Below are 25845 nucleotides of genomic sequence, written 5' to 3'. Positions count from 1 at the left end.
CTTGACACAAACACACCTTCAGTAATAAAGTGTCACTAAAGGAAATGGGGAAGTGAGCCAAGGAAGTCACGAGGTCTGTCGTCTCAGGTTTTGAAGTGAATTCATTACGCACAAAGAGAGATGCTCGGCTGGATACAAATATTCAGATATTTTTAAATAGATTTATAATATGAATAACATCTTAATAAGCATAAAAGTTCAGCTAATGGCCATTAGGTTGGTATTCATCACTAGCATAATGCCAGCCTGCGGGATGTATGCTCAAAAAATGAAAACACTGCTGTGCCAGATGTGACTGTGAACACAAATAAATACAAATTGTACATTTTCTTACCTGTGACTCGAAAAATCATGGCTTAGGTTTGATCTTATGGAGTGCTCAGTGCTCATCTAACCAGTTAGTATCTCTTAAAACTGCATCTGAAACAATATCCACGTGACATGACGGCGTTATGCTGTTGTTGCAGCATTTCAATTTTGTCTCCCACATCTGCGTCTCCTCGTGTAGCCCTACTGTTGTTGCACCGTTCTGCCTGTTTTTGCTGATAGATTGTGCTTTTGAGCTGCTGAGCAGACTCTTTTAAGACAACAAGGTCAGCCCATTAGGCAGTGCTTCAGAGCGATGTTGAATGTGTCGAATGTGGGGATTATTGGGTGAGACTTTGCAGGCTGTGTACACTCACAGTGAGTTTAGCTCAAGGGGACTCCATGCAGATAAGAGCAGTTTTTATACACCAGAGTATAATAATAAGCTCCTGTGGGCTTAATAGAGAAAATTGTGTTTGGCAGGGGCTAAATCTTGATAACACTAAAATGTACTTAGTTTTGTTCTTTCTTTCTTTCTTTTTGTTGTTGTTATGAGTCGAGCCTGGCTTTTTGTTTAGCTGTTCATTGAGTGCTTAAATTTAATTATAACATTTCCTGTGGAGAGGCAAATGTTTGCCCTGGTTTTGTGTGTGGAGTTTTTCAGATTTTCAGAGCACTGTTCACTGTCTTATAATTGTCTTTGTAATTGATTTTGGGGGCATATGAGGTTCAATTAAAGCAAAAGAAAAGCTGCTCTGCGTGACTCCTGCGCAGGCTGTGTACTTTTGAGTGCTCACATATGCCTATATATCTATTTATATTTGAGTTAGTGCACATCATCTTCTCAAAGTGTGCTATACCGACTGAGTTGTCCTTCTGTGACACTGTGTCGTTTCACTTGAACGCCTGATCGGTCCATCTCTCCAGGCAGTATGACGTCTTCCTCCCCAGGAGGGCTTTTAGCGTGCGTTAGTCGTGTGTGCGCGTGTGCGCGTCAGCGTGTTATTTTGCTGTGCTTCCTTAACTGTGAGTATGACACACCCAGCTGTACCTTCTGGCTTTCTTTGAGATACACATAGGAACACACTTGTGTGTCTTTGTGAGGACTCTTAGAACCTGGTATCACCATGTTTGTCCCCAGGACTGTCAGTGGAGCTGTTTTTGTGACATAATAGCTTCCTGGTTGATTTTTTTTTTTTTTTAAATCATTAGTGTTTTAAAACTAAAAAAACATTCCTGTTAAGCCTTCCAGTGCCCATCCTGGTCTTCATTAATACTTCAATTTAGATTCTAAAGTTTCTTTGGTCTAATGTTAATATTTGTTTTTATTTCATAGGTTACACCTTGTGGATGCAGACAGACAAATATCCTTTTGACTGACCTATTCTATTTCTTGTATAGATTTAACTTATGGGTTTTCCATAAAAGAACAGATTTATTTTTTTTGTCTAAACCAGCAGTCCCCAACCCTTTTTTGCGCGACGGACCAGTTAATGTCTGATAATATTTTCACGGACCGGCCTTTAAGGTGTCACGGATAAATACAACAAAATAAAACAAGTGCCAGTAACAAAAAAAAGAAGATTTATTCATAACACATGGGAAAAAACCCAGGGAAACTGAGTTAACGATAAAAATGATAAAAACCAATAAAAACACTGAAAACCATAAATTTCACACCCGAGCCTCAACTCTCGCGATCCAGTACCAAACGAATCATGGACTGGTACCGGTCCGTGGCCCGGAAGTTGGGGACCACTGATCTAATCCAAAGAACAACTGAGAAAAAAACCCTCTACTAAGTCCAAAATATAAATCTACAAGAATAATTCTACATTTATTATTCAGCACAGAATAAAAACCTGTCGTATGGCTAAAATCCTGTCTTTGACCCATTGATGGTACAGAATAATATACAAATGAAGCCATCATAGATGCACATTATGTCGGACTTCATTATGTCTGCCTGTAGTTTGCCTCAGACAAAACACTTTTGTTGATGAGTTTTGTCAAACATTTGGGTCGTTCTGCATTTCAGAAAGGAGGATTATTCAGGGTATGCTCATAAGCTAACAACTTGTGACAGTAAGTTGTTAGTTTCACAGAAAGCGCTGCACTTCACTGAGATGGTACTCTTGAGGTTTCATAACTGGACTTCACATGGCTGACGTCATTGTAGCTACCTCCATCTTTTATACCATCTGAGTCATTCATCCGGTACGACCACAGCAGTCTTTAAGGAGACTTTGATTTGCAAGTCCACGAAATCAGAACAACGTGATTGGGCAGCTGTGCTGATGGTGTGTGAGCCCAGTCCCCAAATGGCGCTCAAAGGTATGGTTGGTTTCATGTGCAATTTACAGAAGTTGCCTGGTGCAGTCCATTCATTTCAAAATCAAGCGCAAAAAAACATCCTCTTTTTTGGCATTAAATATCAGCGCAGTTGATATTAAATTGTGTGACGTGAATGTTAGTAAATTAGTTTGTGCGCTTGATTTAAATAGTCCCCTCCCTATTTTGGGCTTTAAGAAAGGAGCTCCCAGAAATACATATGTAACTGGGGCAGCTGCCTAAATTTCAAGGATCTCCACCTCTTACATGCAGTCTTGTAAATCTAGACCCTAGTGAGGTAAACACATCGATACAACCCCCTTGGCCCCTTACCAAAACAATTACCAACTCTCAAAACTGCCCTTTGAAGTTGAGACATGTGTGCCATCAGTGCTATAGGGAGGTGCCACATATATGTGCGCACACTGCCATGTGAATCGGGACTAACTGCAGTCTTTGGGCAGTAGGACACACTATGCCAATTAGCAGAAGATGAACTAACCACACTTCCCATTTGACCACTGGTACGCACACATAAAGAAAGAGAGGGAAAGAAAAGGTTGCAAAACAGGGAAATTACTTCTAATCCGGGGGCCTGTGATGAAAATACTTTTAACTTCTCCCTCGTGGGCCACAACAAGGATTTAACAACCTCTTTGACTGCTACTATATCGCACAGATTTACCTGCTGTTTCCTCTGCTGTAAAATGGCTTTTGCTTTCGTTCAGCGGTGTACAGGGCTGGTTGAAGAGCTGCACCACTGCGGGGGAGGAAGGCACACTGCGATCACAACCTCCAATATGTCAAAAGTAATTAGGCTGTTCGGCGAGTATACCCTATTATGTGCAGAGAGGTGTGTGCTGTTAATTAGACTGATGAGGAGATTCTCTAATAAGCCCAGCATAGACCATCAAACACATGTCTCGTTTTGTTCTGATTAGACTTCTTTTCTCATTGAAACTGGGAATTCGCAAAGCATGTTTGCTAATGCACTGCAGTTTATTAAGTGGTTTTGTGCAAATATATGAATGATTAGTGAAGTATTGATCGGTCTGTTGAAAGAAGTTTAATAGGCAAATATTGTGGTATTTGATAGTTAATAGAGGCCACATAATTATAGCTTCCTTGCTGTTCCTTGTCAGACTTAACAGGATGTTAAATATGTTTTGGTTTTTCGACTGTTGACGGACAAAACAAGTCATCATGGGATGAACTGTCGAGATTTAATTTGAATGTTGCACCAATCTAAAGTGATTCGCTCTATATTTACATGCATGCTTATCTTCAAGCACTGCTTTGTAATCATTTTGCAGTGAGCAAGACAAAATGGCATAAAATGATGAATTGCAGGGACCCACAGGTGTTTCTGGGTGCAAAAGTACAATCAATTTTTCAATAAATGCATTTGCCAATGAAGTCTGTGGGTAGAATGCTAACCTTTCCTGTGAGTGTGCCACTAAAACCTTCCTTTAAAGCAGGTTGGTGGTAAGTGTGGTGCCAATGCAGTGCCACCGTATTCAATTCTTAAAGCAAAGCCTTGAATAAGGTCCCTTGTCTCTTCTGTCATTATTGTGGATTTGTCTCATTGTGTCTTTTTTTTTCTTCTTTTCAGTTTTTTTCCCACCTAAACTTCAAAGTTTCTTGCAGGTAAAAATATGCATGGTAGAAATAAACTGCTGTAGATCACTCTTTGAAAATCTTTGTTGACAGCGTGCCACTAAACGCACCGAAGCTACAAATTAGACAGTGACACTTGTCGTCGTTTAAATGAGCTTTGGTCCAAGAATTTGATAGTCGGCTACATTTTTCGCGTGACAAGCGTTTCATTTCCCAAAACGACCTTCTCTCCCAAGGGAGAGAGCTGAAAAAGGGGGTTCTGCTTTAATTAGGCTAGCTCGCTCGCAAAACATAAAAAAACAACAAAAAGAGTGGAGTAGTGGAGGGATGAAAGATGGAGAGCTAGAATGCAGGAGAGGATGAAGGTGCGGAAAGTGTGAGGAGGAGGAGAGCAGATAATGAGAGGCAGGGTGACAGTATGAAAGAGTGCAAGAGGAAGAGAGCGTGTCAAGAATCAAGGGGGGGTTGTTTGCCTGCGGCCGCCTCATGGTGTGATGTCGCTGAATCTTCTCACCGTGTTTTATTACAAGGGGCTCGGTGTTGGGGTCGGTCTTGTCAGCATGTCAGCTAGCTTATGTTGGCTCGTGCGTCTCGGCGTGTCCGCTCGCACCGTGTCAACGTTCATTTTTGCATGCAGTGGCTGAGTTCATGCCACGAGTGACACAGGAGATAAGAAGGAACCCAACTTACCTACATAACGGCGGGGTGGGGCTCGGCGGTTTCTCTTGTTCCACTTCCTCTGAGAGCAACACGGAGCACCTTTAATGATTTGAATAAGTCTACCCCCCAGTTTGCTGCGGTCATGGTCAACTATATTTCCTGTAACAAGCGTTAGTTACCAGGAAAGTGGAGTGGCATAAAAATTTCAGGCATGCTTTCCATTACACTGGTTTGCTGCAGACTTTACACGAGGGTCAGTTTGTCATCAGCTTTAAGATCCTTTATTTTAAATACTATTTTTCCTTCGTTCTTTATGTTGCTTTCTATTTACAGTATTGCAGTAACATTATTTGTTGACATGCTAAATATTTAATGAAATATATCTGTCATTCTCCAATTTCACAGCTCGCCAGGCTTTGCATTCATGCGACAGGGCAATACATAAAACTGATTCTTAGAGCTGCTCACATAGCCATTTTTCACCATTAACACAGTGGGATCTATAGCATGAAGACGTATTATGACCTGTTTAACAGCGAGCGTTGCCATCTGGGCTTTGCTGTCGTGTAGCTTTGCTTACGGCGACTCTCGCGCTGTAATTCTTGGGTTTCTTTGTTGCAATGTGAGAAGGTACGGTCAGCGTTGTGAAGTGTGTTACTGTGTCGGTGTGTCACCCAGCAGTGATTTAATCGGCGTGCCAGGAAAAAAAATGGAGGTTAGAGCTGATGGTGTAGTTTCAGTGGGACGCATGAAGTCATTAGTAACATCCAGATCAGCTGAACGCTACTTCCATACATTCGCCTAATGAAGTCGTTTATTTGATTGCTGTTGCCGCTGCTGACTTATTACACCTGTATGCAATTATTCTTTAATATATGCTAACTGCCAATTTGAGGCAGCAACATGTTAAATTGATGCAATCATTTATTTCTGAAAAGGAATTACAGTTTTAAAAAATGCGCATAAAATCACCAGATATGCATACAACAGTGTGTGTGTGTGTGTGTGTGTGTGTGTGTGTGTGTGTGTGTGTGTGTGTGTGTGCGCGCGCGCGCGCGGGTTTCTTTGCATTTTCTTTTTTTTAGCAGGAAATTAAATCACTGGTGAATCAAAGAACATGGTTACAGGGATGCAAAAGTCATATGAAAGTGTGGTATTGTCAGAGAGAAGCAGAAAGAAGTCCTGCTTATTGATTTACACCAATGCTCTTAATGACTGCATAGCACACCCACAAAAGTCAAAATAAATAGCTTCCATGGCTTCCTGGATATCTTCTAATGCTGTTGATGAATATTTTTTTGCCTCTTATTCAAAAAAAGCTCTTACAAATCTGCCTTTCTAAAAAATATTATTATTATTATTATTATTTATTAGATTTTAAGGTTTTCAAATGCAAAATCCTTCGAGGCAAATCTTGCCACTTTTCCATCTTGGCAACAGCTCTGGGCTCTTCTGTCAGGCCATTATTTTTTCTGCCAAGCATGTAGTTGCGTCAGAGCAAGAACACAACTGGACATGTTTGCTCTTATAAAGAGGACCAGCAGATTTTGTTTTACACTAGTCCTGGGTTATGTGTTTGGTGTTACCCAAAGATTTCCCCCTCAGGATTCTTTCAATGACAAGTCTTTCTGGTTATATTTTAAAATTTTGTTTTCTTTTATTTTCTTGAATAGTCAGGCCCCATCTTATCTTAAAGACCTTGTAATGTCACATCTCACCAGTAGAGCACTTTTGTCATGGGCTGCTGGATTACTTGTTTTCTAGAGTATTTACAAGTAGAATGGGAGGCAGAGCCTTTGGCTTTCAGGGCCTCTCCTGTGGAAACAGCTTTCAGTTTGGATTCAGGATTAAGATTCGGTTTAAAACATTCCTTTTTAATAAAGCTTATAGTTAGGGCTTGATCTGGTGACCCAGATCCCTCCCTTAGTCATCATGCTGAAATAGGCCTAGGCTGCTTTGGGTTCCCATGTTCCACTGAATGTTTCTTCTTCAATTACTTCTTTTTATACTTTCTACCTCTGTACACACCACTCTGTATTTAATCATTAGTTATTATTAATCTCTGGTTCCTTCTCATAGTGTGTCTTTAGTCCTGATTCCTCCCATCACATCCAACTAGTTGCAGCAGATGGTTACCCCTCCCTGAGCCTTGTTCTGCTGTAGGTTACTTCCTGTTAAAAGGGATTTTTTCCTTCCCACTGTCACCGAGTGCTTGCTCATAGGGTGTCATCTGATTTTGGGGGTTTATTTGTATTGAGGTGACGATTGTTGTGATTTGGTGCCTTACAAATACAAGTGAATTGAGTTGAATATATCTGCTAACTTCATTGTGTCCTTAATTATATTCTACTAACAGTTCTAGTTCTGGTGCATTTGCCTAATTCAGTGGTTAACTCTGAATTTCAATCTACAACTAGAAAATTAAAGAAAACACAAAAGTCCAATTTCCCATTCGGGACTTGGGAATGGTTTCATTTTCAGTGACAGTTATATTATATGTTATCCAGCTGCTACATCAATCAAATCTTTCTTCTGTCATTCATGACTTAATAAAGCTTCAGACAGCGACTGTCGTTGTAATCATAAATGTGAAATATTAGATATGCTGCCTTTTCCATGATAGAATTACATTTCCACATACTGTCAAAGCTAAATAATGCAATATGGGATAAAGTCATTTGTGTACATAATGAACACTGAGTAATGAGGGTGTGTTCTTCCTTGGCACTGCCTAATGTGATTAGGCAGGCTATCTGCTTTGAACATAACTGTTTTCTGTTACGCAGAGGTTCGAATAAAACCTGGATTAACCGGATTACCTTCATCATTATGTCCTGTCATTGTGGCTTGTGTTCAAACTAGATTAACATACCCAGGGGTCGTTTGTTTTTTGTTGTTGTTGTTTTTTGCGCCTCTTTATCTCTTTATCACAGGTGCACAGAACAGACAGAGCATTGCAGAAATGGTCAGAAGTAGGGCTTTATGAATATGAATATGAATGGTACATATCACAAAGCAGTGCTGAAAGTTGTCATCTGAGCTGACTATACCTGTCCTTCTGGTGCAGCCTCCTCTTTTCAGCTCTTTCTCTCTCTCTCTGTCTCTTTTTGTCTGACAGAGACAGTGATGGATACAAGGACGGCGACAGCTGAGCTTGGCTGGATATCGTTCCCTGCCAATGGAGTAAGAACAATGTGCAAAGGTGTACTCTGTGTGTGTGTGTGTGTGTGTGTGTGTGTGTGTGTGTGTGTGTGTGTGTGTGTGTGTGTGTGTGTCCGTGCGCCCTTGGGAAAAAACTGTTTGAGTACACTTTACAGTGGTCCAGTAATGAGTCTGTCAAATTCCTAATTACAGTAGCAAGGTGACACCAATTAACCACTACTGATGTAAATAGAATGCATTCCAAAAGATCAGTGAGGTGCATCACATGGGAGTCCGCAGCAGCCGAATAGAATAGAATAGAATAGAATAGAATGGGTTTTTCCATCTAAATTGAGCTCCTTGGCTGTTTAAATTCTGGCTTGGCGACTGGCCGGTCACAGTGGTCTGCTGTGTGCGTTTGAGGTGAGTGACTCTAATTGTGATGAATGGTTTACCCATGTAGCACAGAACAAGGTAGAGGAGAAAAAAAGAGAAGGAGACAAAATGGGAGGGAGGGATAAAGTTTAATTTGTGTCAGGTTTTGGTAAACCCATTCATCATTTTGGCCTCTCCTCTCCCCTCTCCCTCTGCTTCCTCCCCTCTCCTACTACTTGGCCCTTCTTCTCACACGCACACATCGCCCAGTGGGAGGAGGTGAGCGGTTACGATGAGAACCTGAACACCATCAGGACGTACCAGGTGTGTAACGTGTTTGAGCCCAGCCAGAACAACTGGCTCCTCACCACTTACATCGACCGGCGCGCGGCGCAACGCATCTACGTGGAGATCCGCTTCACTGTGCGCGACTGTGCCTCCATACCGAGTGTCCTGGGCTCCTGCAAAGAGACGTTCAACCTCTACTACCTAGAGACCGACAGGACTGTTTCAGACGGCATCAAAGGGGTGGAGTACTGGGCCAACGCACCCTTCCTAAAGGTAAACACTTTAGGTAAAAAGAGGGGAGAGGGAGTAAAGATATAGTGTTATTTACAGATTTTTAAAAAGCAACAAAAACCCTATACAGTGGGGCAAAAAAGTATTTAGTCAGCCACCGATTGTGCAAGTTCCCCCACCTAAAATGATGACAGAGGTCAGTAATTTGCACCAGAGCTACACTTCAACTGTGAGAGACAGAATGTGGAAAAAATATCCATGAATCCACATGGTAGGATTTGTAAAGAATTTATTCGTAAATCAGGGTGGAAAATAAGTATTTGGTCAATAACAAAAATACAACTCAATACTTTGTAACATAACCTTTGTTGGCAATAACAGAGGTCAAACATTTACTATAGGTCTTTACCAGGTTTGCACACACAGTAGCTGGTATTTTGGTCCATTCCTCCATGCAGATCTTCTCGAGAGCAGTGATGTTTTGGGGCTGTCGCCGAGCAACACGGACTTTCAACTCCCGCCACAGATTTTCTATGGGGTTGAGGTCTGGAGACTGGCTAGGCCACTCCAGGACTTTCAAATGCTTCTTACGGAGCCACTCCTTTGTTGCCCGGGCGGTGTGTTTTGGATCATTGTCATGTTGGAAGACCCAGCCGCGTTTCATCTTCAAAGTTCTCACTGATGGAAGGAGGTTTTGGCTCAAAATCTCACGATACATGGCCCCATTCATTCTGTCCTTAACACGGATCAGTCGTCCTGTCCCCTTGGCAGAAAAACAGCCCCATAGCATGATGTTTCCACCCCCATGCTTCACAGTAGGTATGGTGTTCTTGGGATGCAACTCAGTATTCTTCTTCCTCCAAACACGACGAGTTGAGTTTATACCAAAAAGTTCTACTTTGGTTTCATCTGACCACATGACATTCTCCCAATCCTCTGCTGTATCATCCATGTGCTCTCTGGCAAACTTCAGACGGGCCTGGACATGCACTGGCTTCAGCAGCGGAACACGTCTGGCACTGCGGGATTTGATTCCCTGCCGTTGTAGTGTGTTACTGATGGTGACCTTTGTTACTTTGGTCCCAGCTCTCTGCAGGTCATTCACCAGGTCCCCCCATGTGGTTCTGGGATCTTTGCTCACCGTTCTCATGATCATTTTGACCCCACGGGATGAGATCTTGCGTGGAGCCCCAGATCGAGGGAGATTATCAGTGGTCTTGTATGTCTTCCATTTTCTGATGATTGCTCCCACAGTTGATTTTTTCACACCAAGCTGCTTGCCTATTGTAGATTCACTCTTCCCAGTCTGGTGCAGGTCTACAATACTTTTCCTGGTGTCCTTCGAAAGCTCTTTGGTCTTGGCCATGGCGGAGTTTGGAGTCTGACTGTTTGAGGCTGTGGACAGGTGTCTTTTATACAGATGATGAGTTCAAACAGGTGCCATTCATACAGGTAACGAGTGGGGGACAGAAAAGCTTCTTACAGAAGACGTTACAGGTCTGTGAGAGCCAGAGATTCTCCTTGTTTGAGGTGACCAAATACTTATTTTCCACCCTGATTTACGAATAAATTCTTTACAAATCCTACCATGTGGATTCATGGATTTTTTTTTTCACATTCTGTCTCTCACAGTTGAAGTGTACCTCTGGTGCAAATTACTGACCTCTGTCATCATTTTAAGTGGGGGAACTTGCACAATCGGTGGCTGACTAAATACTTTTTTGCCCCACTGTATACCTATCATTGCCTCTTGCATATCTGGAAAGCTTCTCACTGTGGAAGTTCCATTGTGTCCACTTGCACCCATCCAAGTGGAAATTCTCTTGTGTGTCAAAATGGTGACCACTGGACATCATTTTCGTTTTGAGGAAGTGAACAAACTGACAGGAATTTTGCTATGTGCAACAACGCAAAGACGGCATACCCAACACCTTGGGGCTTGAACGTTGTGGTCTTATCAACTAAAACTGCTGGTTCTTAGCTGGAGACCAAGCAGATTCCAGAAAGTGTTAAATTACACCTTCCTTGTATGTCAGTTCAAAAGAATGAAATCCAAACATTGAACCAGTCCAAAATTGATCAGTAAGTAAGTAAAACTGCAACAAAGGCTAAAAGTATTGTAGCCTGAAGCCTTAACCTCCACTCGCTATTAGAATTTAACCCGTATTGACTGAATGTGTTTGTGCTTGTTGAGATTCATAAGTCACCTCTCTACTTAAATGTCATGCTCATGCTCTCATGCATTTGCAATTTCACAGAGACGTTTAATTTTGCCTGGCCACTGTGGAGGTTTATCGGGGGGAAAGATACAATAACAGCATTTCATAGCATTTGGGCATTAGCGTGTTTACCTGATAGGTAGAAAATCTAAATCAATAAAGAAAACCTTTGTTAAAAATGTATCTTTTTTTCCTTCTTTTTCTCTCTGTCAGGTGGACACCATTGCAGCAGATGAGAGTTTCTCCCAGGTTGATTTTGGGGGCAGGCTGATGAAAGTGAACACAGAAGTGAGAAGTTTTGGGCCTCTGTCCAAAGGCAGAGGTTTCCATTTGGCTTTCCAGGACTTAGGCGCTTGCATGTCGCTTCTGGCCGTCAGGGTATTCTACAAGAAATGCCCCAGCATCGTGCAGAACTTTGCTTTCTTCCCAGAGGTATGAAACAGAGCTAATTGAAATCGGTGGTGATTTTTACGAGAGCTTGGCACAGCCATCGGATGGATATTTAAATGGAATTTTTTAATGATTCTTATTTTGTGCAGACGCTGACCGGAGCAGAGTCCACCTCATTAGTCATCGCCAGAGGAAGCTGCATCCCCAACGCCGAGGAAGTAGACGTGCCCATAAAGCTCTACTGTAATGGAGACGGAGAGTGGATGGTACCCATAGGCAGCTGCAGCTGCAAGGCGGGTTATGAACCTGACAATGGCAATGTGTGCCGAGGTAAATCTGTACATTAACGAGGCCGTGCTAGTTCAAACTGAGCTCGTAAAAAATGAAGATGAAATGAGAACATCAGCAAATACTGCACCGCATCAGTGCATATCAGAGGTGCTGCTGTGTGGACTGAACTGATAATCTGTTCTCAGATCTCTGCTGATGACCTTGCTACAGCAAACACTTAAACACGCTGCACATGACTTTCTTGTTATTTTGTAGCAAAAGCTAACAATCCAGTATGACAGCAAATCAATAACCAACAAACACGCGTCTAATATTGAGCCCCAGCAAACATGCTACTGCGGCAATCAATATCTCATAGCATACGTCGACCTCCAACATGGAAATTATTTAAACAGAGGAAATACTATTTTAATCAAAAACATTTCAGCTTTCTTTGTTTATATGTCCCAAATATATGATTTTTTAAATAAATGGAACTGTATATTTGCTGAGTAAATTCTGGAGGAAATGCAAGTGCTTTATTAGCTCCAGGAGGGAAAAAAAGTGTGTCAGTTTTGGCAGAGTTAACTGAATAATTTCATGCGTGTATATATTTTATGCCCAACCGGGCAGCGCATGATGTTCCATATGTTAATGCTTCTAGAGGCAGACTCGGGTGAACGTGGTGCAGAAATAGCTCCTCTTTCCTCTGTGTTCCAAATATCTCTCTCTCCTTTCCATCCTTTTTATATCTGGCCTTGTTCCCCATTTCCTCTCCGAAGTAGTACCCATCATTTCTTATTCTCCCTGGAGAGTCTCATTCATTTTATGTGTGTGTTTGTGCGTGCATGTGCGTGTATATGTGGTGACTTAGTGAGTGTGTGGTGGGCGTGTGATGTATGTACATATGGTGAAATGATAAGTGAGGCCGCTTCAGCCCATGTTAATTAGTTTAGCGTGTTCTAGTCAGATTAGTCGAGCGCAAATTGGTGGCGAACTGTCACACAGTGTTGGAGAGATAGAAGGGCGTGAGGAAGAATGACGAGAAGGAACAAGTGAAAGGAAAAGAAGAAGCAAAGATAAAGAAAATTAGGGAAAAACCTCTGGAGAGATGAACTGCAAAGTAAGTTTTTTTTGTTTTTTTTTTAAAGAGAACAAACCAAGGACATAAAGGTTAAAACTGTGAGATAAAACAGATAGAGAGCCTAAAGACTGAATAGTTTTTCTTCCTGCCTCTGGTAAAATGCATGCAAGTACATGGACTGAAATGTCAGCTTAGCCTTTGTTGTCACTCTCTCTTTTTAACAGAAAAACTTGCAGCTTTTGAAAGGGGTAAACTCGTCCTGATTCAAAGAAGATAGTGAATACGTCTGACAGTGTTACAGCTCTATAGAAAAACCACTGCTAAAGGACTAAATTACCAGGTTTACAAGATGTTGGCTATATATAAAAAAAAATCCTACGGTGTTTAGCCTTACAATAATATTAGCCTCGCCCTATTGCAGCGTACGCTTGCTATAACCAAAGAATGTTCTCATGAGTTCTTATTACTCCTTTATCTGTGTCTATTTAGAGTAATCGTGATAATAGAAGTTCAAACTTGAGCCCAATACCCAGGAAAATAATAATGTTTCAGTTCAATGAAAGTAAAAAGACTAAATTATAAGGCTCATTTATTTATTTTTGAATGATAATAATAATAATACTGTATTCAGCTACAGGGCTCTCAAAATTTCAAAATCCCTGGTAGCCCTTCGGGCAGGGACTCTTCAGTTTTTGGTAGCCCAAAATAAATGTAAGTAGCCCGAATAAAAAATAGAGCAATTTTTGATTGATGTTTTGTTTCCTTTACAATATTATACATTAATGTATAATATTGTAAAGGAAACAAAACATTAATCAAAAAATTGTTGAAACACAAATTACAACATTGTATAAAAATTACAATCATCAACTCAAATACTTGGTTCTAATTGAACAGAAATTTCTATGAACTTGTAAGAACTGTGTAGGACATGAATCCGTCTGTGTCAGATCCTGAATTTGAAATTTCCACTGAAGTCACGGGTAAGAGACAAGTGGAACCAAGATCGAGGCCATTTGCTTTTTGAACCTTGCAAAGACTGCTACATTGTGCCAGTGGTAGTTCACTCTTTGCAACATAGTACGCTGTTCTAAACAGATTTTCAGGTTTATTTTTAGTATGTTATTTGCAATTGGTGTTTGTTCTGGGAAAGATATTGCAGACTGAGCAATAATGCATTTCTTGCATTTCTCATGGGTTCTAATGGGGGCCTTTCTTAAAATGACTGGTCCCAGTAACAAAGGCGCTTGTCGACTCAGAAATCGAGAGAAAACCAACAACACACCCGGCAGAACATTATGTTATTTACACGGGTGCACATAAGTGGTCCGCATGTGCGCATTCGCTGTCAAAATAAAAGACGCGCACCAGATAAGAAGTTGCAACGCGCGTTTGCATCCATATAAAAAGCACTGTTGTTGTCCGCTAGAGTGGGATTTTCACGGCACATTCCACACCACATCTCTGTGCATTCATCATTTGTTTGAAGCCAGCTCACCTCCTGCAACCACTTTTCCGAGAATACGCGCTTCTTTTGTGGTTCGGACTCCTTCTGACATTTCTTTGGAGGTAGAGGAACACCAAAGTAATTGCTTAAAGGAGCTTCTTCGACATCTTTAAGAGTTCTAAACAAATGTCTGTCCTCCTCCAGAAAATCTTATGTACGCAAACACGCGTTGCAACTTCATATCTTGTGCGCGGTTTTTTGGGGGTTTTTTGACAGCGAATGCGCACCTGCGGACCACTTATGTGCAGCCCTGGTTATTTAGCTCGTCATATTGCAGCCACAGAAATTCTTTTGTCCATGAAACCATAAAGCTGCACTTTCTTTTTGCCTTATAGTCTGATTTGTCATAACTTCTCCGTTTTGTGGTAAGCTTTTCATTGGCTGTCACTTCTTCACCCTGACCTGTCTTATTTGGCTCAGCAGAACTAAAATATATATCCTGCTGCTTTTACACACGCACTCACATAATGGTCAGCGATTCTCTGCGCGATCAACCTCTCACATGTTTAAGCTGCGGGAGATTTCACTTGTCATGTTTGCATAGTAAGCTAACGATTGATAAGACGATGTCAGAGGAATTGGTGCACAAATTATCATCACTCACCAATCAGTGCTGTCGCTCTCTATACACAGTTCGCACGATTGCAAAGTGAAAGCAAAAAACAAGCGCAAATTCAAACGCAATTACAATATGTCACATATTGACAGTGGCTCACCGATGCCAATGACATAATTACCCAGCTACATTTCCGAAAGAATGCAAAAGCATTGACATATATTTTTCCTTCCTACAATAGCCCGACGGGCAGGGAAGAGATAGATTTTGGTAGCCCGACTGGAAAAATCGCTAGCCCCGGGACGTCGGGCTAGCGATTTTGCGAGCCCTGAGCTACAACTGTTTCTGTGCTTCTGGTGGCTTGGCACCATATTTAAAATGCTGATCACTTATTGGTAAGATAGGCTGTCACTGTTTCTGCCTTGTTGCTTCTAAGAGAGACCTTTCATATTTTTAGACACAGATAATTATGGAAGCCCGTTTCTGCCACAAAAAAAGAAAAAAAAGTATCCATAACTCGAAATTTTGAGCCATTTTCTCGAAATTTTGACGTATTAACTCGAAATTTCGACTTAAGTCTAAATTTCGAGAAAAGTAGCTCAGTAATCTACGTGAATGACGTAATTTCCTAGTTACCCGGAAGCTGAAGCCCTCAGCTACAAATGCTACAGCTAAGCTACCAGTATTACAGCCAGTCATGAATGCACAAATTGCTGATTATTTTCAGTGTGGTTTCACAAATGATGAAATCCTCGTGTTATTAGCTGAATCACATGATGTTACTATCAGCAAACGTACTCTCGAAAGCGCCAATTTGTTGCGACCCTGTTTTGAGTGCGCATTCCACGTACATTACTGATTGGCAGAGCTAACTAAAAATTTCAAGTTACTTTTCTCAAAATTTCAAGTTAATAAATCGAATTTTCAAGAAAATACGTCAAAATTTCGAGTTAATAAGTTGAAATTTTTTTGAAAGTACGTCAAAACTTTGAGTTATAGATGCTTTTTCTTTTAGTGGCGGAAACGGGCTTCCACAGATAATTGTGTTTTCCTGTTAAATTAAAAATCTCTAACAATGGTACAGACTTATAGACTGATAAGTTTTGTTGCCCAGCTTCAACATTAAGGTTATCGTGTTAGTAGCAGCTACCTGATGCATTAAGAATAACTTATCAGACAGCTAATTTGAATAAGTAATAGTTAAACAGCTCATGTTGCCATGTGCACCAGCCAGATTAGTGTTCGTGGTAACTGTTTGATATTTGAATGTTGTTTAAAAAGAAGCTTTATTTACTTCACAAAAGTCTTCATATAGACAAAGCTGTCCGTATTTATGATGCATCTGATAAAATAAAATTGCATCAATTAGCATCCAAGTATCATTTTTTTGCCAACTCTACCTTAAAAAACGAAAACAAAACATTCTGACATTTTCAGAATTTTGGTTTTGAAAGGTTTGGTAAGTATCAGTTCTGGTGACCTCCATATAGTCCTATGACTGTTAAGATAACATAGGCCAGACAAAAAAGTCTAGAAAACAGGAATGCTCCAAAACACTAGCTCGTAGTGGTTTTAGCTATTTAAAAAAAAAACGTCTGTTTCTATTTTTGAACATGGGCTATCTGTTCCTAAGACACTGTTGTTTTAGTGATTAGAAGTTGCTTCTAGAAGTTTCATTATTAACACTTATCAATGTTTGTCATATATGGATTTCAAATTAAAACTTTTTAAGCCTTCATTGTGAGTAGTGTGACTATACAGTATGTTCTTATAGCAGTTCGTGAAATAGTCAATTCAGTTTGATTAGGTTTTATTTATATAGCACCAAATTACAGCAGCAGTCACCCTATGGCAGGTGTAAAGACCCCCGAATAATTGAAATAAGAAAACGCCAACATCCAAATGATCCCCTTGTGCGCAAGCACTTGGAATCATTGGGAAGAAAAAACTCCCTTATGACAGGAAGAAACCTCCGGCAGAACCAGGCTCAGTGAGGTCGTGACCGGTTGGGAGGGAGGAGTCACAACCTTTAGTCTACTGATTTGTGTTCCTGAACATTAACATGATTTCCTGAGCATGACTTTTGATCAGTCTGCTCTCATATGTTCTTATTCATGTATACAAAGTGAATACTGTCAACTTGTAAAGCGCAACAAAAAGTCTGCATTTGGAGCTTGAAAATAACACCCAAGTTTGAGACACATCACTTGTAAATACACAAGAATATGTTGTTTGGTTAAGTGTAGGCATTTATCTCAGTCAGGTGTAGGCACTGAAATGGATTTTTCTAGGGTTCGGGGTTAGGTTAAGAAAAAGATCAGGGTTTGGTTCAAAATACAACATGTGCCATTTCTTCTAAAGCTTTGTTTTCTTCTTTGCCACAATGATGCCTCCCTGCTTTCTCTTAGCAAAATATAAGCTGCTGTGACAAAATATACTTCCTACCAAAATACTCTATTTACAAATTCGTGCTCGCTGACACAAAAAAACGTGGCAGTTTGTGTCCGTGAACACGGGAAAATAAATAGCTTCTTCATAAGCAGTTGATTTGAGCTTTTGTTTTTGTTGACTGAGATGTAATACACAGTACTGTATATCACATATCCTCACTAGACAGGGTGACTGGACGTTCCCGGAGTCATTGGTTAGTTGTTGTTCTGAGACAGTCCTCATTCAAAGGACCAAGTCATTTGTAATTCTTATTGTATAATGATGGTTTGAGTACACAAACCAAAGGCAGACTTGAGGGACGTGGCTTAACACTCTCTGTCAAGGCTTTTTGAGCTTAAGCAGTGATTTAAAGTGTCGTGGGACAGAGCATGTCCTGTCTGTCTTCCTCAAGCTGGCATCTTTTTGGTGTGCTTTTCTGCCAATCAGCTGATAACAACTTGGCAGGAAGCTGGACTCACTATTAGAACAGATGGTCATCTTTTTGTGTGTGTTTTTGTGCGTGTGTGTAAGGCCACAGAGATGGTGTTTATTTTGCACCAAATCAGCATATTGTGCAAACCATAAGGCAAAATTGGCTCAGCATCAAAGTACATCAAAGTGCGTGTGTGTTTGAGTGCGCGTGTCTCTTTTAAGTCAATATTCAAGAGCCATGCTTGAAATTCACCACACTACAGATGTATGCACTACCAATGAATACACACAAACATCCCCTGCTGTGAACTTTAACAATGCCCTGAGCTTTTCAAACCCAGGGGCTTTTAAAACACTCGCACAAGCACGCACATACTCATGCAAGTTTTTAATAATTGATCAGTGAGCCTGTTTGCCAGCTTTAGACAATTGCCATCCACGTGGTCACTGTGTGACTCCACACAGCTGGCAAAGGGCACAGGTGGAAAAAAGAGAGGAGCAATCTCTTGCTCTTTGTCCGCTTTTAACACTTCATCTCCGTGTTGCTCCGACCTTTACTCCTGTCTCTAGAATGTTCTGTTTTCCTATTCCACTTTATTTCAGATTTCTTCCTTATGTAGGAAGAATTTTCTGCACGATTTGAATTCATTTTTTTGCTCTAAATCTCATATCCTAGTAATCACACACATCACATAGTTTATGTAATCAAATGGAAAGTACTTTTTTTACATTTAAATTAAATCATCAAAAATAAAATGTAGTCATTCATATGTGAATATTTTTATATATTTACAACAAATCTGGGCATGTTTGCCTAAGAATGTAAACATAAATATATCAATATATAAATCAATAACCAATTACTAAAGTCCCAGGATAAAATACTGCTATGTAATATACCAATTAAATGTAAACTGTAGAAACAATATATCACTTCCCATGACTCAAGAACTATAATTTCTCCTGTATTCTAAAAAGTTTGGAAAGAAAGTACTTCTGGACTTCTTTAGGTTTCACGAAGACTTTTAACTCTCAACCAAGAGGCTTCTACAGTTTGCTTTCTTTCCAGTCTCCATAAACTTCCATGACCTGCATGTCTGAGAATCTACACAGTTTCTCTAAATATCTGTGTAGGTTCTAAATGCCAGTAGAATAGCCTGTCTGCAAACGGCGACTGCAGAGTGTCATTGTTGTTGAAGTTCAGTATGCTACATTGCAGATTTCCTGCAATACTTTGGCCCGAGACTCCTAATATAAACGAGGCAGCTCGACTTGTGTACCTGATTTGTGGCATAATTTGCACAGTACGGTTTCCTGGTCTGTGTCAGACTTTTCATAACCAAATCATGTCCAAGCTAGAGAGATAGCCGTAACTCCTCAATTTGTTTCAGCTGGTCATTCAGTTTGGAGCTGCCCGGTTTTGTCTCAACTTCACAGGAAATGTTGATATACTCTATTGCAAACGTTATCCAATGCGATGGGAAAATAGTGCTGTAAACAGTGTATTTTGTCACAGCCTGAAATAAATGATAGAGTATAATAAGTTTACCATCCGATATATTTCCACATATATGTCCACAAAAGATTTGTATAGCATACTGACCTTTGCCTGTGAGACATGCAGCAGCCATCACCAACTTTATCATACTACTTGAAATGTGAGTTGGATGCTGTTGAATACAATAGAAACAACAGAAATGACAGAATGATGGATTGTTGTTTATCCTACTTGAGTCAGTATTTTGTTCTTTTCAGCCTGCACAAAAACACACAAACAGAATTCACTGACATATGCCGGGTTACCAGTTTAAAATCCTTTGACAGAGAGAGAGACAGAAAAGGATAACTCTACACAGGGGTATCCAGAGATAAGTAATGGAGAGAGGTAGCAAGACTTGTTGCCATGGTGACACGCCCCATGTGTATGAGCAAGGTTTCTGAATAAATGACCTTGACAAGCCAGATGTCTATCTGCTTATTCAACTCAGAACAACACACACACACACACACACACACACATGAAGAGACGCTGACACTCCTGATGAGATGGCTTTAAAGAAAGGCAAATGTCTGGGTGTAAAGAAAACAGACAAACGAGGCAGACATCATTATTAGAAACTGAATGCGGGAGATGTATGTTTTTACAGGTGAGAAAGTAAGCAGGATCAGAAGTTCTTTCAGGCTTTCTTTTCTTCATACGAGAACTATGATAGTCTCCCAGAAAAGACTGTCCAATAGTCCGTTCCATTATCTACATTAGTAGAGTCATGCACTTACTATGAAGGCCAGCTTTTCTTTCCAGCTTTGTGTAAGGCAGTATAGGGCAGCTATATGCACTTTGCCATCTGATACTACAGGGATTAATTACGCTTGCTACATTCCTAGAAGTATTTCATTCTTGCTGAGGGTGGTCAACAAACTTCAATGATCCGCTGACTAAACTGCAGCTTAACTGAGGGAAACGGTGGTAAATAAGGTTACTAATAAAGAACATCCTTTGCATGCCTGTTTTGATTATGGTATGTGATCTGACAACCATTTAGCTTGTCATGATTATGGACATAGCTAACGACTGCTTTGATTATGAGAAATGTTGGTCAAAACCTAAATGTTGGTCAAAACTTAAAGGTTTTGACCAACATAAAATTAAGAACCTTACCATTCCTGTTTTAATCAGTTTATACTATCTTAATATGCGATCACATTTTCTTGCTCTACTTAGACATGATAAGGATGCATTATAATAAAAAAAAAACTATAAAATTCTGCCGTGTAATACCTTGAATAACCCTTACGATTACATATCCCAGATAGCATAACAACACTGACTAAGTAATGTATACTGATTATTGGTTCGTGGCTAGCAAGCAGTACAGTTTAAAGTTAATGAGTACTTTTAGATCCTGCTAAGTGCTTGTTAGCCTCCCTGGTATCGGCCTTAGTATTTTAGTATGTTTGCACTGTTTATTGAAATGTGTTTTTGGAGTTTAACTGGGAATTTTTGGGATTTCATATTGCGTTATATAACAGCAATGCTGCTAGCCTCTAAGCTGTTCAGTGCTAGCTAGCTGCTAAGCACTTCTGGGTTTGTTTGGGCAGTTGGTGACATACTTCCCTTTCTCTAAATCTCTGCCATAAAATTCAAATGTTGGAAAGCTGTTGGCAGCAATAATAGAAAGATTCAATCAAGTGTCATTTTTCTTTGCTTGTTACAAATAACAAACACAATGGATTTCATATTAATAATGGCATTAGATAGCAGAAATGCTATCTAATGCCTCTGTAAGTTCTAGATGTAAACTGCATCCATCTCTTATATACTTTTGGACCAGCTATGGCCTTTATAACATGATATGAAGTACTCCTTCTGTAGTTTCACAACGGTATGTTGGTCATGTAGAAAGTAATTTATAGTAAATTAGGGAGACAAAAACACTTTCCTTTATTGTAAATCATGTTAGAGCAAAAGCAAAACCAAGAAACGATAATATAACATGTCTGTGGCAGCAATTCAGCAGAGCAGTACTGTAGAAGCATTGAAATGAAAGAATAAAAACAGGATCAGTGTGTTTCTCTTCACCTTATACTCCCAATCTACATTTTTCCCCTTTGTTCCACTTTTTCCCCAATGCTTTTTTATTTTTGTCTCTTCAGACATTCCTTTTCATTCCTGACCCTTTCACCTACTGACATTTGATGAAGTGAAACCCTAAGGATTTTCACTTGCTTTCTACTTTGTCTCACTTACTTCTGTCACTCGGTTCATTTTATCATTTGGACTTTACTAAATGCCTCCTTGCACACTCCTCTGTCTTCCACCATAAATCTATGAAACATTTGCATTTTAGTCTTACAGCGCCTAAAGCAGCTCAGGGATAAAGTAAACATTCATTACAGAGAAAGAAGGAAAACAAAATGCTAAAGATAAATCAAGACTAAAAAAAGAGAAAGGAAGACTAAAAAAATTCATTTGGTTTGCCTAAGCCTTTTGGCAGAGTTTTCATTTCAGTCTTATTCTTCATTTCACACCTCTCTGTTTCGGCTTTTACTTAAAGTCATACTTCAGAAGGCATTTACATTCACAAAGAGACACCTGTGACATCTCACGTGCAAATTAAGAACAGTAATCCTTCTAGGACAGAGTACTCTTTTTCTTTTTTTTTTGTGTGTCCCGTTTGGATCTTTAGCCATCAGAATTGTTGTCTTAAGGCCAAGAAAGATGCCAAGCGGATTTATTTTACCAAGTGGATCATCATGGCCTTGCCATATTGGTCCATTTGATTGACCTTTATTATAATTATGAATTTATTTTATTTTCAGTTGCTACAAACGGGACAGACATGACTGGGGGATAGGACAGGGAGAAAGAATGAAAGAAAGAGAGGGAGAGAAAGAAAACCAAAGGGGAGAAGAGACGGTGAGAAGGGGGGGAAGAAAGAAAAAAAAAACCCAAACAACAAAAAAAAAAAAAACACCTGGGTCACCTGTATGGAGAAAAAAAACAGAAGAGAAAGCAAACAACAAAGAGCAACATAATAAAAAAAAAACAGCACCATCACAATAAACTAGCTAGCAGTAGATATCAGTAGATACTAAATAATAAACGATATTGTGCAGCACGCAAGATAGACAGCGCACAATGTGCTTTGAGGCAGCAGCCAAGAAAGCTGTAGTCCGCGTCTGTGAACACCCGTGTGTACACCTGTGTGCATACCTGTGTGGATCAGCATGCTTGCATTTCAAAGGTTTCTCCATGTAATGATCTGCTAGAGGGTGTGGGGGGGCCATAGCCCTGTCCTCCAGGGTATGAAGCAGGTATGGAGGAGATCAAAACTCCAGACATCCAGAGGCCCCCAGAACACAAGAGACCAAGGAAGACTAACAGAGGGGCAGCCGTGCCACTGTCTCAGTAAGAGCTGAGGAGAGTCCCAGATGAGGGCTCACTCAGCAGCCGCGGAGCAGAAGCCAGGGGGAGTTGCAGTGACGCGCCCGTGAGCTCCGCCGGCAGCCAGCCGTGCCTGAGTGACCGAGCCCCAGGCCGAGAGGCCGGGGGCACCCCACCTCCGAAGTGGCCCGAGCGAGCCCCAGGCTCCAGGCCCCGATAAGCGGCCGCCAAGGAGTGAGCCGGTGTGTACCCGGACGCCCACCCCCAGACACAAAGAACCACCGACGCACCGACACCTGAGGGAGTCCGCCACTGGCAGGGGAAGTGGTGGTGGGGGGAGATAGGCCTCCAAACCTTGGAGGGCCTGAGATGTCCCCAGAGAGGTGGCGTCTGATACCCAACCTGACATATAGACACAGACATACAGGCACACACAGACACAAACATCCATTCCCACCCTCATGCTCTCATATGCACTTACTCCACACTCAACCAACGTGGAGACAGACATAAAGAGACGCTGTACACACGCTCACACTCCCCAAGCGTACTCTACAAACCGGGTCTAGGTACCCTTGCCCCTGGAGGGGGGAACTGCACCCAGACCCAGGTGGTGTTACCCTTTTCCCTGCGGTGGGGAGAGGCAGAGTAGGACAGAGTACTCTGACGCAACTTGCTAACATATTAACATGCTACTTTATCTTCCGACTGCAAGTTCAGTTCTCGTGGCTTTTTCATATTTTCTTTTCTTTACGTATTTTTTTAAATACGTATTTATGAATTTAAATTCATAAACGTGTACATTTGCTTCAGAGAGCCAGTGATGTGATTGTACAGCAATGCTTCTGGTTGATGACATCATGTTCAGGCTGTTGTTGAGCTTTGTTGAAATTAAAAATGCATGTCAATAATTAAAAATGCATTGGTTAAGAAAAAAGGGAGGGGGGTGCATGCATCTATGACATCAGAAAGGTGCTGTTTGGTCATTTATCCACCGTGAGTTTGTGTGGCTTGATTGAGCATGCATAAAGACATGTAGGACGGCAGTGCTTTAAGCCTTCCTGCTGAACTGAACCATGTTAAGTTGTGTCAGATGTGTGTATTAACACTTGGGAAATGCAAATGGCGCTGCGTATAAAAGCTAAGACGTGTAATTTTGTACAAATTACACGTCTTAGTAATTGGTCCAGCTTTACCTGCCGTGTCACATCAGATACTTTGCACAAACAGCAGCACACATCCAGCGATTGTTAATATCTATATGTAAAAAAAGAAAGAAAAAACAAACATAACAGATTTATTATTAACCACAATTCTTTTGATTTTCGTATTCACCCACCAAAAAATGTCGTTATGTTCACCATGTTCATGGTTTTGTTTCAAGTGTCACGTTCAGTGTACACCACACGTACGGGACTTAATGGTCACAAAAGTTTGTAACTGCAGTGGAATTTCTTTTTATGCATTGGCTGCTTTTTCTTTCATCTCCAGTCCAGTCCTTGTATTTGGCTATTTTCAGAAGAATGCTTTTCGTTTGTTTGTTTGTTAGTTGGTTTGGACACGTAACATTAACCTATGAATCATTTGAATATAAAGCGACCAACTATTAACAGAAAAGAACCAAATAAATTATTTTAAATTGTATCTTCAGTATCTTTGTTACTAGTATTCTGTCACAAAAACACACAATTTTTCCCATTTTCTTTATTCAAGCTATGAAAAATGCAAAAAAGCGAATAGTTTCACTGAGATAAAACTGTATTTTTGCACCAACAAGATTCTTTGTTATTTGCTACCAGAATCCTGGTAAGAGTAAAAGTAAGAAAACATAATTCCAAACAGTAGCTAAAAAACCAACAACCCCTCGGCCCCCAGATACTTTTAAGCCTTCTTGCTTCCTCATGCATACTTTCTAGTTCTGTTAAACAAGGCCACTAACTCTGCAGCCAATATTAAACTGGCACTGACTCTGAAGTCCCGTGTCCGTATCTCTATGCTGCCTCCAGCAGTATTTGAAACCTTGAGATGAGAGCGCGTTGCCAAGGTGGACTGCAAAATTTCCACAGCACGTATCCAAGCTGAATAAGAATAATTATTATCTGGTCAGCAAGAGCCAACTCTGGATACATAAAAATTGGATAAAGTAGGGTATCATCCTTAAAAATTCCCACTACGTGTTTCATGTCATGTCTGACCCATATTAAAAAGAGCTAGAGAAGAAAACGATAATCCAGTTTTCAGTTAATCAGCACAACATGATTCTGTGTCACTGTGCACAAAATGTTTTTGTGTATCTTGTCAGAACAAACTATTTTGCAGCTATCCCCAGAAAATCCCCTTCTGTGCTGTGTCAACCTCATAGTACCAATAATAACTCTACTGGCACGCCTGCTTTCTAATACAAAGTTTACCAAATGTGTCACGATCAAGGCAAACAAAAATGCACAGAAGCGCGATGCAAACCAACTTAGAGTGTGTTGTTCTTTACTCTGAGTCACACGTTGGTTTTTATGTGTTTTTCCCGCTTCTTTTTTTCCCCGCAGCTTGTCCTCAGGGCACCTTTAAGTCATTCCAGGGGCCAGGACTGTGTCAGCAATGTCCGCCCAATAGCCGCTCCACTATCGAAGCTGCCACCCTCTGTGGTTGTCGGAATGGCTATTACCGAGGAGACATGGACAAACCGGAGGACCTGTGCACCAGTGAGTCAGCCTTTTTTTCTCCCCATCAGACACAATAGATAAATCTTTCAATATGAGCTTCAAGATGACCAACACATGTTTGCGAAAGGCAGGATTTTGGATGAAGCAACCAATAGCTGACATACTCGAGCGTATCAGTGGTTGACACCATCGACAGTCCAATATTTCATCATTAAGTTAAAGGCCAACATCTGCTTTGATTTATCATTGCGCCCCTAATTCTCTGTGCCTCGTTCAGAGCGCTGTAGCATCCCTGTCCTCATTAGGGGATTTGGGGAGCGGTAAGTAATAATGCTGCCACATTCCTCGGGCTTTCCATTGAAGTGAATATGTGTTTAGTGTGTTGAAGAGGCTATATTGCTATGCAAGATGAGGCACAGAGAGTTTGAAAAATGGAGCTCTCAATTCCTCAGAGAGATGGTGT

At 40.7% G+C, this 25845-nt stretch overlaps 1 protein-coding gene across 1 annotated transcript in view; it reads left to right on the top strand.

Annotated features, from left to right (window-relative positions):
• Window positions 1-25845, top strand: part of LOC146614605 (ephrin type-B receptor 1-like) — a 150608-nt gene that overhangs the window by 42012 nt on the left and 82751 nt on the right. The window contains exons 2-6 of the mRNA XM_085376036.1: window positions 8033-8097; window positions 8701-8991; window positions 11382-11600; window positions 11708-11888; window positions 25266-25421. Coding sequence (XP_085232162.1) covers window positions 8033-8097; window positions 8701-8991; window positions 11382-11600; window positions 11708-11888; window positions 25266-25421 — 912 coding nt within the window. The remainder of the gene's footprint in view (window positions 1-8032; window positions 8098-8700; window positions 8992-11381; window positions 11601-11707; window positions 11889-25265; window positions 25422-25845) is intronic.

Source organism: Diplotaxodon limnothrissa, linkage group LG17 (genome assembly GCF_057381915.1).
Source record: "Diplotaxodon limnothrissa isolate DT_005_m linkage group LG17, D_limnothrissa_male_GT1.1, whole genome shotgun sequence".
Classification (NCBI taxonomy): domain Eukaryota; kingdom Metazoa; phylum Chordata; class Actinopteri; order Cichliformes; family Cichlidae; genus Diplotaxodon; species Diplotaxodon limnothrissa.
This window is presented reverse-complemented; position numbering and strand designations above follow the sequence as displayed.